We start from the raw sequence: 14977 nt of genomic DNA, 5'->3' as shown, positions 1-14977 counted from the left end.
GACATGCAGTTGAGATCAGGTGGGCAGGGGTTTCTCTTGTCTGGTGTCCCTGTTTTGTACTGGTCTGACCAGAACCATTCTTCCAGGCACAACAGAAACCACCTCCAACAACACGGCAACAGTGATTTCAACAGCACCTCCGGCTTCTTCAGCAGTGACATCACCCGCCCCGAGCCCTTCCCCTTCTGCCTCAGCCTCCACTTCCGAGGCCTCCAGTGCCAGTGAGACCAGCACAACACAGACAACCTCCACCCCCTTGTCCTCCCCTCTCGGGACCAGCCAGGTGATGGTAACGGCATCAGGGTTGCAAACGGCGGCAGCGGCCGCTTTACAAGGAGCTGCACAGTTGCCTGCAAATGCAAGTCTTGCTGCCATGGCTGCTGCAGCAGGGCTAAACCCAGGCTTGATGGCATCCTCGCAGTTTGCAGCTGGGTAAGGATCCATTTTGCACACCCTTTTAGGTGATAGAAGAGTGAAGGAAAATTCTTGGGATAAATTGCTTTTTTGTATCGCTGTCATTTATCTCAGATTCTGACGGTTTACTCATAGATGGGAATGGACCATTCCCATCACAGTACACAAATACTGTGCTCATTTTAAAGGTGAAAAAGCTGTGTTGCAGTGATGTTGTTTGATAAATCATTCATCCCACTGCAGAGCTTGACTTAAAAACTGCAACTTGCCACTGAACCATAGAATCTGTTCTATTGATTGTAAAATGGAGAGATAGCCTATACCCACTTCACACCTCTCTATTCATTTCTCCATCGTGAGCAAGAAGTTCTTAAAAATGGAAAATGATGTATTGTTGAAGTTACAGTTTTAGAAATGTTGCTCAGACAGATGTTTAATTCCTCTTGAATTACATATTTCTTATCTGCATTTGGGAGAGGATGATAGTTCTCTAACAATTAACAGTTTTCCCCAAATACTTTACAAGAATATTTTACACCAACAATCAATGCAAGTAATGTATTTACACTGCTTGTACTTTGGGCATGTCATGAACCCCTCATGGAGTTAAAAGTAAAATAATCCAAAAATAGCCCTTCATTTCTGGTCTTTCCTCCCACCTTGCCCTTCCCCCCTTTTTAAAAATATGATGGTGTACTTTTGAACAGTGACAACCTTTTCTTAAAAGTAACACTCTTTCTCTTTCCCACTTCTTCCATGATCTTGCTGCAGAGGTGCCTTACTCAGTCTCAATCCAGGGACATTAGGTGGTGCTCTCAGCCCGGCCCTGATGAGCAACAGTACACTGGCAACTATTCAAGGTCAGTAGTGTTCCTTTTAATGCATCTCCATCACACAGCTTCAGTTTATGCACTCTTATTTTGTCTACCAGAGAGCACTGACTCCTCAGCACTGGGCATAAATTCTGTAGGAGTAAAGGCTTTAAAAAATTAAATGTGCAAATACATTTTGTGGGTCACAGAGATAAGAGCAGGTACAACTTCAGATAGGGAATCAGAGCTGTGTATGATTTAAAGGAGGCGTTTAAGATACTGAATATAATCTGGAATTTATTTTGTTGTCCTTGCCTCATTGGCCTGTGTCTTTAGCAGGTTAGAGATTTGCTTTTTATAGCTCTTCTGTAGTCTGCTTGAGCAGACTTGCACTGTTCTGAGGTCTCTGGGAAGGGCAGTTCTGAGCAAATCTTGATCCTGAATTCTTGTCTTCATATGTATTAGAAAAGAACCTGCAACAAACATCCTGCCTCCTGAAATCCTTACATAGAACTTTAAATACATAAATCCACATTCAGAAGAGGATATATTTATTTATTTTGGAAGTAGCACAAAGGCAAAAGTTACCACTGGCTTCAGCAAGAGTTGTTCATAGTTTGCCACCCATAAAAACTGGATGGTACAAGTGTCTAAAGAGCTAGGTAAAACCTGTGTGTTCAAATATCCTCTAAATTAGCTGAACAAATCTTGTTTCTAGGTTGCAAGAAAGAACCATTTCATAAAGTGTCACAGATAAATTTAGGAGATCATAATCTAAGGCAGACTGAACACTGTAGACCCATGAGAGTGAGTTGTAACAGTGGTTGGTTATATGTCAACATTTAAAATGTTACACTCAAGGTTACATGACCTTCTCCATCTTGTGATAGCTGTCATTTCACATGAACCCTCATCTCAACCCTTCCCAGTGCAAGTTGGCTGGGTGCACAGACTCTCTGTGGCAGAAAACATAGATGAGTGTTGTACTAAAAGAGCTGAGGAAAGGCACAGTGGAATTAGTTTAGCAGCAAATGAAAGATGCATTTTAGTATGTGCAAGATCTCAAACAAGTGATTTAGAGAGCGCACGCATGAGAGAAAGGCGAATGCAGAGACCCCTTGCTTTTAGGCTCATTTTGCATTGTTGCTTACTGTTAACATTATCTCCTCCCTGCTCAACTTTCCTTGTTTTTAGCTCTTGCATCCGGTGGCTCTCTTCCAATAACATCACTGGATGCAACTGGAAACTTGGTGTTTGCCAATGCTGGAGGTACCCCTAACATCGTCACTGCCCCTCTGTTCCTGAACCCTCAGAACCTTTCTCTGCTCACCAGCAACCCAGTTAGCTTGGTCTCTGCAGCTGCAGCCTCCGCAGGGGCCTCTGGACCAGTCGCCAGCCTTCACGCCACCTCCACCTCAGCCGAGTCCATCCAGAACTCTCTCCTCACAGTGGCCTCTGCCAGCGGGGCCACGTCCACCACCACTACTGCCTCCAAGGCACAGTGAGCCGGGCTGGGCTCTGCTCCAGCAGCCTGGGTCACTGTGCGCTGGGATCGGCTGCCAGCCCGGTCGATGGACTGAAAATGCCATGGGCATCCTCTCACCGTGTTGCTGGGGACAAGAGAGAGAGAGAGAAAGAGAGAGAGAGAGAAGGAAAAATATTTAAAAAAAACAAAACAAAACAAAAAAAAAAAAAACCAAAAAAAAAGGAGAAAAAAAAAAAACAAAAGCAAAACAGGAAGGATTTAAAGCTGGGACAGACATTTGCCTAATTTTATAATAAACACTGTCTTTTCAGGATCGCTTCATGGATCGGAGAACTTTCTAACCAAAAATGTAAAAAAAAAAAAAAAAAAACCACAAAAAAACTAAAAACCGCAAAAACACAAAAAAAGTGAAAGGACTACTTATCATTTCCAGCAGTCACAATGACAAGTTAAGGTGGGTTATCAGTTCAAACATAGGAAGGGGATTTCTTGGTTTTTTTGGTCTAAATATCTTTCTTTTTTAATTATCATTTTATAGGTCTGTTGTACAGGCCATTATGTCATACAAGGTGTTTATAATCGTATCAATCATGTTGGGGGTTCCTTTCTTAACTGGTACAATTTAGGCAGGCCTGTATTACTGGTGTATCTCTATTATTATTATTATGATTATTATTATTATTATTTTTATATATATAGTTTGGACGCGTTTGTCTTTTGCTCCTGGATTATTTTCAGCGAGCTCCCACACCATGGGGGGAGGGTGGGGGGGTGGAGAGGAAGAATGGAGCACAAATAGACTTTCTATCCTAATCTTCTGGAAATGTTCTGAACAGTTTCCTCATCCTTGAATTTGTCTAATGCCTACTTGTAGGGATCAGAAGAATTTATATTCATCATTTGTGCAGGAAGCTCAGTGCAGCAGCAGAGATCATTGTGTGCAAACTTCCAGGCTGGTCTCTGCTTGGTAAGCAGAGGTAGGAATTTACTCCAAACTGCCGTTCTTCTCCTCTCAAATATTTAGACAGAACAGCCAAATTCTGCTCTTAGCCTTGTGTGCTTGGTTCCTTTTACTCCAGAGAGCAGGATGTGACCTCCTGAGTGTGGATTGTGTGACAATACTGATGGCTCTTCTGTTCCATAGATTTCATTTTGCTGTGCAAAAGCACACACAAATATTTAAAAACCATCATGACCCAGGCTAATTGGCAGCATGTAAAGTAGCATCTAGAGTTCTAGACACCCTCTAGGTGAGTTGGTACCAGATTTCAGAAGGTCACATTCTCCCCATTCATAGCAATATTCCTTTTCTGATGCTTCCAACACTATTTAGAAGAGCTTCCTAGTAAAACAAAAAGTGCTTCTGGCTGCAAAAGACAGGAGCCAGGACTATGGGAACAGAAGGTGCCATTGTTAATGCCAACACAACAGAGCCACTCTGGGGCCTTGCACACCCCGGGCTGATCTCGTGTGGTCTCTGAGCTGCAGGGTGAGCGCAGCTATCGGCGCCTCTGGCCAGCACCTGGCACTGCAACTCACTCTTTAAGGGTGATTCTGATCTGTGGAGTGAAGGATATTTTTGTGGATGAGGAAAGGAGTAATGAACTGTACAGAAGTTAGATCCGTATATTCTTAAATATACAATCCAGTGTCTGAACCAAAAAAGAAAAATAATTTTTAAAGAGAGAAGACTGGATCGCTGCAATGCAGTTCACGTTAAACTTTCCATTCCTGATGGATTTAAAGGTTTCTGCCATGTGTACAAAACTAAATTACTTTTAGCTAGTAAGGGTATTAGAAGAGTCCCTTTCCCACCTACCCCCTTTTCTTTTGTCACCAGAGTGTCCTAAACTAATGAGCTGATGCAGCTATGTTCATTTTGTTGATGATTCAGGGGGATCCTGGAGCTTCTCATCCAAGATCCGGAAGGCAGCAACTTTAAACTCCACACATGGTCTGGTCTGTGGCCTGAGCATGTGGGAGTTGTGTTTGCACTCAAGTGGCAGAACCCCTTATCTCTCCCCCCACCACCATGGTTTTGCTCTGTTCATCTCTAACTCTCCACCTTCCTGTTTTACTGATATTTAAACCAATTACCCCTAAAACTTCAGAACTAGTGAACTGCAAGCAGGGAAACTAACAAATGTCCGTCCACCGTTTCTTATGTGTTTTTGATTTTTTTATGTTTTATTTTTTTAAAACTAAGCTTGAACCAAAGTCAATTTCTAGCAAGCTGCTGTACTAATGGACTAGTTTGTGTAAGTGCAGTTCAGATGCAGAGAGGCGATAGATGCTACTGACAATTTCTTTTTCATTTGTCTTTTGTTTTTATTAATTTTATATAAAAGTTGCTGCTTGTTTTTAATCTTTTTTTTTTTTTTTGGTTGGTAATTTGTGTTATCCTTGGGGCAGACTCGTAACTTGATTTTAATTTGTTTTCTTTTATTTGATGTGTAAATAGAATGGCAATGTCAGAGGATTGTTATCCAAGAGGTCCCACCTTTATCCCCCCCAGTATGGATGAATCTCTGTATTTTTGATACGTCTCTACGTCTTCAGGCTGTGCAGGAGACTTTTAGGGCTATGAATAATACTGCAAAAGTGGCAATGGCCCACAGCAAAAGCTTCAGAGCAGCAACAGGTACAGCTGGGTGAGCTTCAGGGAGGTAGGGAAAAAGTAGAAGAGAAGATGCTGGTACCCACTGTGCTGGTCTGGAGGCCACAGCACGGTCTGTAGTTTCTACCAAAGGAATGCAAGTCCTTGGACTTGTTTTGGGTGAAGTAAGAGGATGGGGAAAACCGCAGCTGTAGCGTTTGTTCCTGACTCTGAAAGTCCCTGCTTACTTTCACGCCTGTGCAAAAGTACAATTTATCAGGAAGCTTTTTTTGTTGGGGGGAGACCACCGGGCTCGTCTTGGATGGATTCCCTCCTCCCAAGGGTTTTATGGTGGGTGGGGGGCATGGTCCTTGCAGATATCTAGGAAACACAAAGAAAGGTGGGCCTTAAATCAGTGGAAAATCCTCTCTCCACAGTTCCAGGAGACTGTGCCATTAGCTGTCTGAATGAGTTTTCATGTCCCATTCTTGCTGGTTTGTGGTTGGGAGAGGGTCTTGTTGAGTACATATCTGGAACACTAATGCAGCTTGGATGGTTTATTTATTATAAAAATCTGCTTTTTTTCCTGACTACCTTTGCATTGGTCACATGGCTTTGGTGTGAGCACCTTATACCCCTTTCTTTACCCTCCTCTTCTCTACCCCATCACCCTATCTGGGGCCCAGATTCCAGGGAATTTCTTAGCGATTTTTTTTCTGAGAGAAACTGGAAACTCAGTGTAGCCACATATCCAAAAAAGCTTGGTTTTGTTTGCAGAAACTGACATAATACCCAAACAGCACATATCCCATGGCATCCATTGCCAATGTGCTCTGATTCATTGTCCCCTAAAACATCCCTGTGACTGACTGACTGTTGTTCCTGCAGCCTACCTTTCATCCCTATCGGTGTTTTTCCTCATGGATGCTGGCTACCTCCAGTGTTTAGGTGAAAGACAGAAATCAGACTGGCAGTGGGTGTACGTCTGCCAAGTTAGAGTGCATGTGCTCCTTCAGAGAATGAAAAGAATATGAGATCATGTACCAGAATTTAGCAGAAGTTTCTTTTTTAAATCATCATCATGCTGGCAGCAGAAATTGATGCATCTGAAAAGAAACAATAACAATTGTGTACAGATCCAGTAAATATGATCACAGAAAGTTTGGTGGTGTGTTGGAAAAGGATAATAGCATCTCTTTTTCAGATTTCCATGTCTCTGTATTTAAAGGTGAGAGGGTTGCTTTTCATAGTTGCAAGCATGTCACAGTACCCAGGCAAGAAAAGATACGGTGAAAGCTCTCCCTGCAGACAGGGATAGTTCAAAAAGCAAGAGATTTCCAGGAAAACAAACACAGATATGACCAGAAGGTCAGAAACAATTTAGAGAATGGCTTCAGGAGTTGGTCTTGTAGCTTGGTGCTGACATTTTTTTCTGATCTTAAGAAAAACGTGTTTTGCTTTAGCACACTTTGGCTTTAGCACACTTGGTCACCTTAGAACCCACTCTCCACAGTCACCGTGGAAGGATTCACAAACAGCCCAAAGAAAGTACACACAGCCAGGTGTGGCTGCTTCCACTTGTTACATCTGCTTAGATTTCCTCCAGAGCATTTATTTTGTTTCTGAGTCACTGTACAACACCTGTTAGTTGAAGTATGTTTTTATCCATCACTGTGAGGTGGTGTGGATGTGACATCTTTTAGAACTGTGACCTAATGTTCAAATGCCACCTCTGTAAGCCTCACACGGGGTGCTTTGGTACATTTCTGTAGCTGAGTTAGTGAAGGACACAGGAGAATTAATTCCTTAACTCTGTGCACATTCCTGCAAAGCAGCGTTCCTTAAAACGGGAATTCCCTCTTTTTTTGTTGTTGTTGCAAATGGAGCAGCACAACTATTACAGCTGGAGCCATACCACAGATACTAAACCAAAGCAACATCTAATTTACCTTAAATATTAATTCATATTTTCTTAGATAAAGACATATATAAAGATACAAAATTATCTTAAAGAGACAGGTAGCTTCTCATGGTCATTAGAGTGTTTTAGGAGGGATAAAATAATGCATGGTCCAAGCTTTCAATGATACTTGGTTTTAAACTGGAAGTTTAAAATGTAGATGTTTTTATTGCCACATTAACTTTACAAAGAGTCACTATTCCCTGTTCCTGTTCTACCTGAAATGGTTAAATGCTTTTTCTCCACACCCTGTACCCCAGCAGGGCCTGTGTGTCCCTGTTGGATGATGCCTAGGGTGGAGTATTACCAAAGGAATAAGCTGGCCTGCTGCTCCCCATTGCATTTATGGCTGTCAGTTCTCACACAGCCAACTCTAATCCCTTTCTATTTTTGCAACCAGGACATCTGCCCTCTCCCTCCCAAAGTACTATAGCAATATAGAATTCAAGATACTTACCTTGCACAAGTTCTGCCCTTCTCACTCATTAAATCTCTTGTTGCTGCTTGTGAGTTTCTCTTTTCTTTCCAGAGGGGACTCCCCTAAAATACTTTAAAGATATTTGACAGGATATTTTTGTCAAAAAGCTGTTGGCTCACAATTCACAGTTTCTTAGGTTCATATCTTTGTCTCCACGTTGTGAGTGGTACCTGGTTCCCTCTGTGTCAGTGCAAGAAATTTCAGTGCTTTTGGAACAATGAAAAGCAATTCCTCTATTTGCATATCTTCACACATGGACATAGTAATGCACAGAAAAAAAAACCTTGATTTTTTTCAACTTATCTACCTGCATTTGATCTGTCTGCCACTTCTCCCAGGATAGTTCAAGTGCGGACATGCTCTGTATTTTTACCCCTGTTGGGATGCTGTTAGAAGGGCGTTAGGGAGATTGCACTGAAATGACAAGTAGTTTAACTGTGGGAGAAAAGACATCTTTTACTCACGTGGACAAATAAGGTCAGCATGTAGAACCTATCAGGTACTTATTTTCTGACCAAATTCCTTAACATGAAGCAGCTACTGAGCTTTGTCTTGGGGCTGCTTTTGGGTCCATCAGTGATGCCCTGCTAAGAACCGTCCATAACTGGAATAATCTGGGCCCCCTTTCTCCCTCCTTGTCTCCATCCCTCTGCCTCTTTCCCTCCTTGCTCCTTCCCCCTCTTCCCTCAGCGAAAGGTAGCACCATACAGCTCTGAGAACAATACTTGTGGGTAGCAGCTGGCTTCTGGCACCTTCATAAAATACCTCAGCATAGCTTAGCATTGTCGCAGAACTGGTTTTAAACTGAAAAAATCAGAAGAGAAAAGCAAACTTTATAAATAGTGGAGATAATTCTAGCTGTAGAGTTTAGTTGAACTGATGGTTTATTATGATTGATAAACATGATTATGCTGTATGTATTTGAGATCCTGTTTATAGGTTACAACTTTATAGGGTCGGGTGGGGGTGGGTGGATGTTGAGGGCAGAGAAGGGGGTTTGACTGTGTTAGAAGGAAAATGTTTGCTCATAAATTTTTTTCCTTGTATCTGTCTTGCCAAAGGAAACATTTTGTCGCTCCTGGGTTTGGGATTGTTGTTTGGTTGGTTTATCTGTGGTCTAATCTGCAGCACAGCACGTGGTGGCATGCAGGTTACTGATGGGGTTGCTGTTCAGGGTCCTTTCGAGTGTGCGCACACTTCCCTCCCTCTCGGCCTTTCCTTGTCCCTCGCTGGGATCTGAAGATGAGGCAGCAAATATCGAGGAGGCTCGAGGGAGAGATGGCTGTACTGGGCTGGGATCGACCTCGGGGCTGGAAATCCATTTTGGTTGAGTTGAGTTGCTCCAGAGCTGAACTGGGTCCGCTGTGTTTAACTCCAGGGAGGGACAAGAATGGTTGTCGCATCTTAATCTATCTGGGAGAGCAAAAGTGAAACAGGTTCCTTTTATCCCCCTTGTCTTGTTACTGAATGTAGGGCTTGTAGTGCTTGATAATAGGTGGAAAACTTTTTAAACACTTCCTTTTCTAATAGCAATGCTAATCCTGTCTAGACCAAAAACTATGAAAGAAAAAACCAAACTGAGAGAGGTGAAAGCTAACCTACTCCTAACACCTGGCTGGTCTGCCTGAAAGGGTTGAAATACTGTGAGAAGGTTGTGGGAGAGGAGCTTTGAGGCGTTGTTGGCGAGGGACCAGGCCATTCTCCTGGCCGATGTCTCGGTGTTGCGGTGGCAGTAGCAGAAGAGCGAGTGGTTCTTGCCTTGGGAGGGTGTTGCAGCCAGCTCCGTGCGGGCTCCAAGGCTCCCTGCCCGTTTCCCCCGGGCTGCTGGAGCCGGGGAGGAGGGCAGGGTGTGCGTGGGTGGGTGTGTGTGCGAGTGCGTGTGAGCGCCGGCTGCGCGCGGGAGCGAGAGCTGCGTTTCTAAAGGAGCTCCACTCCACTGGGGAGGGAGAATTCCCAGTGGCCTCGTAGGGAACCAAAGGCACTGATAAGTTGTCAGCTCTGCTGTTCTCAGAGCGGGTAAGAGGAAAAGCTGGGTGGGGGTTTTTTGAGCTTTGGGTCAGTGTCCCTTCCTCTAAGGACCTCATCTCTTGCGGGTACTCCCACCTTTTCTGCATGGAGTTGCATCGGCTCTGTGAAGACAAACGGTGTCTGGGGTTTGCCCAGTGCTGCAGGTCTTAGGCTGATGTTGGGATACAGTCAGGGAAAACTGTTTCTTTCCTTCAAATGTGGAAGCAGTGTAGTCCAAGGTCAGAGTCTGTTCAACGGCTTTTGCAGATGGTCTTTCTCTTAAGGGAGGGACCTTGAAGACTCCTTTCTTTGCTCCCCAAAGTAGCCTTGTACATGTTCATGTATCATGCTATTGGGCTGAGCTGTTTTATCAGTGAACTTGGTGAGCTCTTGTGAAGAAAGGGAGGGAGGAAGGGGGAGAGCGGGTTGTCCAGCTACTCTTCCTCCGGACACCAATCGGGTTGCAGAACTTCACTGAAAGCTTTACTAATAGAATTGTTGTTCTGACATTATGTAAAAGTGGTATTAATATTGTGTGACTTTTCAAAGAGCTAGTTAGATTTATAGATAGGTAATAGGGATATTGAAGAAATGACTTCTCAAAGAAAAGAGCACTTGGAACAAAAGAAGTGGAAAACAAGGTGTGCTTTATGGAAAACAAATCTGAGGAAGGAAATGAAACAGCTTGTGGGAGGCGAGGGAAGATGATACCTTTGGCGTTCCTTAGTGCTGCTGAGGCTCAGCCCCAGAACTGGAACATACCCCCTCTGCCTTATTTCATCTCTCTACCAAACAGGACATTGTCAAGTAGCTCAGACCAAAACACTGATCTGTCTTAAAACTGTGTCGGTCTGCTGGGGAATATTCTCCGGCAGAGCTTTACATAATACCGTAAGATACTTAATTTATCACGTTAGCTTCCCCTTCCCTCCCAAAATTGTCTTATCTGTTGTAGGCCCCACTTCAGGATTCACACTGCCTTTGGGGAATTCTGTGGCAGCAGCTGCAGAAGCCCTTTTCCCTGAATGTCATAACTTCGTGTGCGTTCCAAGCCGGCACGTTGCGGTGCTATAAACCCCTGAGATTATTTAACAGTAGGAGTCCTAAGACCTTAGGGAATGGCATGCCAAGGGGCAACTCGTGGAGATCGCACAACCCCCTTGAGAAACGATTGAGGAACAAGAGCACCCGTGACAGTGTCCTGAGAACAAGGCAGTTGAGACAAAACCTTTAGTTCTTCCCCCATTCACTCTCCATGTGTCGGCCTCTGTGACCCCGGTGCTCCCTGCACCTGAGCGAGTCTGAGGGGAAAACGCAGAGAGAAAGGCTTGGAGCTCTGGGCCGCTCGCGGCGAGTTCCCGGGAGCCGGGCCGCGCCTCCCCGCAGCGCGGGGAAGGGAAGGGAAGGGAAGGCAGCGCTGCGGGGCAGGGCTGGAGCAGCTCCAGCCCCGAGTGCCCCCCAGTGCCCGGGCAGGAGCTCCTGCTGCGTCCCCGCCATGCCGTTGTTCCATTTCCTTCCTCTGTGGTAGTATCTAAGGCTAGGTGTGAGTAGGTGTGGGGTGTTTATCCGCCACAGGTACAGGAGCTGTCGTATACCTCATTTCTAACTCGTAACTGAGTAACTTGCTTTAACTTTCTCCAAACCCCACAGAGTTGCCAAGTCTGCCCTCCCTCCTTTGATTAACACTGAACTCTGGCCTATAGCACCCCGTGACCTGCAACCTGGGGAGTGACCCCCGAACGCCTCTGAATGTCGCTGCTTAAAAGCTACTGCAAAGTGAGGGCAAATTGCAATCTTATCTTATTTCCTTTGGTTACAAGGGGTCCTCTTGATTAGTCTGTGAATATCCACCCCCTCCCCTCCACTCTCCGTGGAAAAGGGCCACCCACGCTGCCTTTTCCCACCCCAGAGCCACGCTGAGCTCCAGGGCCAGGAGGCACTCTCAGCCCAGTGCTGCATACATGCCTACTCACTTTTTACCATGACCAAAAAAACAAAAAAAAAAAAGGAAAAAAAAAATAGAAATCTCCAAATACTTAATTTTCTTCTTTATTATTTGACAATCCTGTATCCCTTCCCCACTCCCCAACCTGGCCAGAAGCTGCATCCTTAACCCGGTCCATCTTTATTTGAATGTAGTTCCCCTACCCCCATGGGAAAGAGAAGCTTTGTCAGGTCACGGTGGCTGCTATAAGTCGGGAGGGGGCGGTTTCTTTGTTTTGTTTTGTTCTTTTAAAATTTCCAGCCAAAACCAAAGATTTCCTAATGATTGTATAAACTCAAAACAAACAAACAAACCAAAGACAAAGGGCGCCTTCAGCACCAAGCCCACCTGTGAGGCCGGCCTGGCCTGGGGCTCCAGAACGGCCCGGGCAGCATCTCCCGGCCCCGGGGTGAGATCTGGGGCACAGGCTGGGAAGGGAGGCCACGGCTTCGCAGGTGGGTTGAGGAGCTGAAGACTTGGGTGCAGGATTGGCTGCTCTGCTGGGTGCTTTAACCCTCTGGGGGCTGGGTGATGTTGATTAATACACGCTGAGGTGCACTTCTGAGCTTCCCCCCCCTTCACTGCTTGGAAGAGGCTGTCCTGTTGTGAGAAATCTCTGAAAGAAGAAGAAGCAGCTTTTCATTTCTCCTCTAGTTCCTTTTTTCTAGATTTCTTTTATTTTTGCAGCACCACTGTGCAACTATGCATTGTATTTCTCAACCTTTTATGCTAGGTAGATGCCTGTGACTTTTTAACTTTTGGGGGGGATTGCAAATGGAGGAACTTTTTACATGGATCTTTTTAATCTCAGTTGATTGGGGGGTGTTTGGTTCTAGGGTCAGACAAGCTCTATCCCAAAGCAAAATCCAAATGTTAATATTATTAGCCTGATGCAGATACCAAAGATAATTTCTTTCCTGCAGAACCTTAGACTTGTGTATTAAGTACGATTACCCAGCACTTGCATTAGTCTAACCTCAGTAATTCCAAAGCTTAGATGTATATTTTGGTATATTTCTGGGATATTAAAAAATTGTCGTTTAAATTCTTGTTTGTTTCAGTGTAATGCTCTTAAAGTCATAGCATGGAGAAAACTGAACTTGTCCTATTCTTAGTAGTTTGAAATAATAGTATTTTTGTATGTTTTGGGTGTGTCTATGTATGTATTAACATAACGGTTTTCACTGCCTAGGTGTTCATAAATAATAATAAAAGAAAAACCAACTACAAAGGGTTTTTAAACTGTACATAATATTCCGTGAGGAATTTCCACCAGACCGCCAATTTGGATTGCATTTTCACTGATGGCCGCTCCCAACTGGGATTCTTTCTTTCTTTTTAAAGAGACAGCATGTTCTTTTGTTTTCCCCACTGACCTGAGGTTCTTTCTCAGTGCAAAGGGGGTTTCACTGTTTTTAAGGGGTGGGCCAAAGAGGAAGTAGCTCAAATTTTGTTTTAAAAACGTATTTGCAGTGTTAGTTTGAAAACTACCCCTTTGTATGAAGAATTGGGAGTGGAAAACCAAGCCCTTTCTTCTAAATCTGATCATAATTTTCAAAATGAGGATTTGTGAATGTTTGTAGTGTCTGGGCAGTCCTTTTTTGCTTTGTTTTCGAAATAAGACAAGTTTTTGGTCCTAATGGTTTCACTGCTCTGTGCAACTGCCTGCTTACACTGGCTGGGAGGTTTTTTTTCCTTGGCCTTCCTCATACACTGCATTTATACACTTGAGGTCAGCAGAACACTTGAAATCAAGGGCCATTGTGGGAGTACCCTACCCAAACGCAACCCAAGCTTTTCTGGAGACTGAAATGTGAGAGTCCCACACATTTCAAAACCTTGCTGATCACACTAAGGGTGAGGAGGAAGGCGAAATGCTGTCTCTTTAAAGATGTCCTTTATTATTATTATATTATTATTATTATTATTTTCCCAGTGGTTGCCTACAGATAGCTGTAGGCATTGAGAGATTGTGTAGATTACAGTAAATCAGAATGAAAAGGTAGATTTTGTGTAGATGCATTTGTCTGCTGTAATTTTTTATATATATTAAACTTACTGTAATTGTACAGTTCATTTCTGTTGTAAACATCATTAAACCATTTTCCAAGTGTTTTAACATGTATGCACTTGTTTGTAGTTTTTAAATGTGTCAAGGGAAGCTGATTGCCCTTCCCCTATGCATCAGACTGGGCCAGAAGATTGATCTGGTGCCCTTTGTCTTGTTAAACTGGAGGAGAGCCTGGGTTTTATGCACTCTGCTTGAAGCTTTTGTTCTAATTCTGTATTTATCAGCTCCTCTCCCAAAAGCAGAAACAGCTTCAGTCGCTTCCTGAAGGCAAAGAGAGGACTCAGCTCAGCCCCACAGGGAGTGGCCCCAAAACCAGCGTTGGATGCTTTTTGAAATCAAGGTATCCATTGATATATAAAGAGGATAAAGTTGATTTTTTTTCTCCCCCCACAAAGAATTTCATTCCTGTTGTTTGGTGGTTGGTATTTCACACTGCTAAAGCATGTGACTTTTACATCTTGCAGATACAGTTATGGTGATTTAAAAAGAGAAAGCTGTTTTCAGCACTCTTTGTTCTTGCATAGAGTGCTTTGCAGCATAACTTTACTGTAATTTTCAGCTCAGCTGTCTCAGTTATCACCCAGTTCTCTCAATTTTTCTTGTCACTGCAGAGAACAGTAAAGGATCTAGGAACTTTTTTTTTGCGAGAAGCATTCATTACCACGTCTCAGTTTACTTTTTTTTTCTTTAATTTATTGCAAATAGTCTTTAAAAGCTACAAGCACCTACTGCAGATACAGTTTTACTGCTTAAAGAAGTAAAACTGCCTTGGAACTTGCATAGCACCCATTTCAGCAAGTTTTTCTGCTGCTAACCCACCCAATCACTGGAAAGAAGACATAACCTCATTTGGCCAGCACCCAGAACAGCAGCTCTTGTTCCCACAGCCTTCTTCTGTGAGGATTGGTGAGATGGCTTAGTCAGCTCCTGAGTCGAGGTGAAGCACCCCTGATGTTGCTGGGCTGGATTTGTCCTTGCTGAATTCCTCCAGCCTTCCCTGTGCAGTGAGGCACGGGCAAAACTGAGGCTGCAGCAGCAGGAGGTGAGTGTCCCTTTGACACCTGGCTTTGGGGCATTTTCCCAACAGCCCATCCCAGCTTCTGGGATGTGTGTAGGAGCTCCAGCTGGAATCCTGTCCTCCTCAGCTTCCCTGGGAGATGGTGCTGCTG

General features: G+C 44.0%; 1 protein-coding gene across 5 annotated transcripts in view; it reads left to right on the top strand.

Moving 5' to 3' along the window:
- The window catches only part of POU2F1 (POU class 2 homeobox 1), a 45976-nt gene extending 43108 nt beyond the window's left edge, over positions 1-2868 (top strand). For all 5 annotated transcript variants that reach the window (XM_058045353.1, XM_058045352.1, XM_058045351.1 and 2 more), the window contains 3 exons: positions 87-432; positions 1186-1274; positions 2421-2868. In XM_058045353.1, the coding sequence (XP_057901336.1) occupies positions 87-432; positions 1186-1274; positions 2421-2731 (746 nt within the window). In that variant the 3' untranslated portion in view covers positions 2732-2868. The remainder of the gene's footprint in view (positions 1-86; positions 433-1185; positions 1275-2420) is intronic.
- Positions 2869-14977: the final 12109 nt, after the last annotated feature.

This window comes from Melospiza georgiana, chromosome 2, assembly GCF_028018845.1.
Source record: "Melospiza georgiana isolate bMelGeo1 chromosome 2, bMelGeo1.pri, whole genome shotgun sequence".
NCBI classification, from domain to species: Eukaryota; Metazoa; Chordata; class Aves; order Passeriformes; family Passerellidae; genus Melospiza; species Melospiza georgiana.
This window is presented reverse-complemented; position numbering and strand designations above follow the sequence as displayed.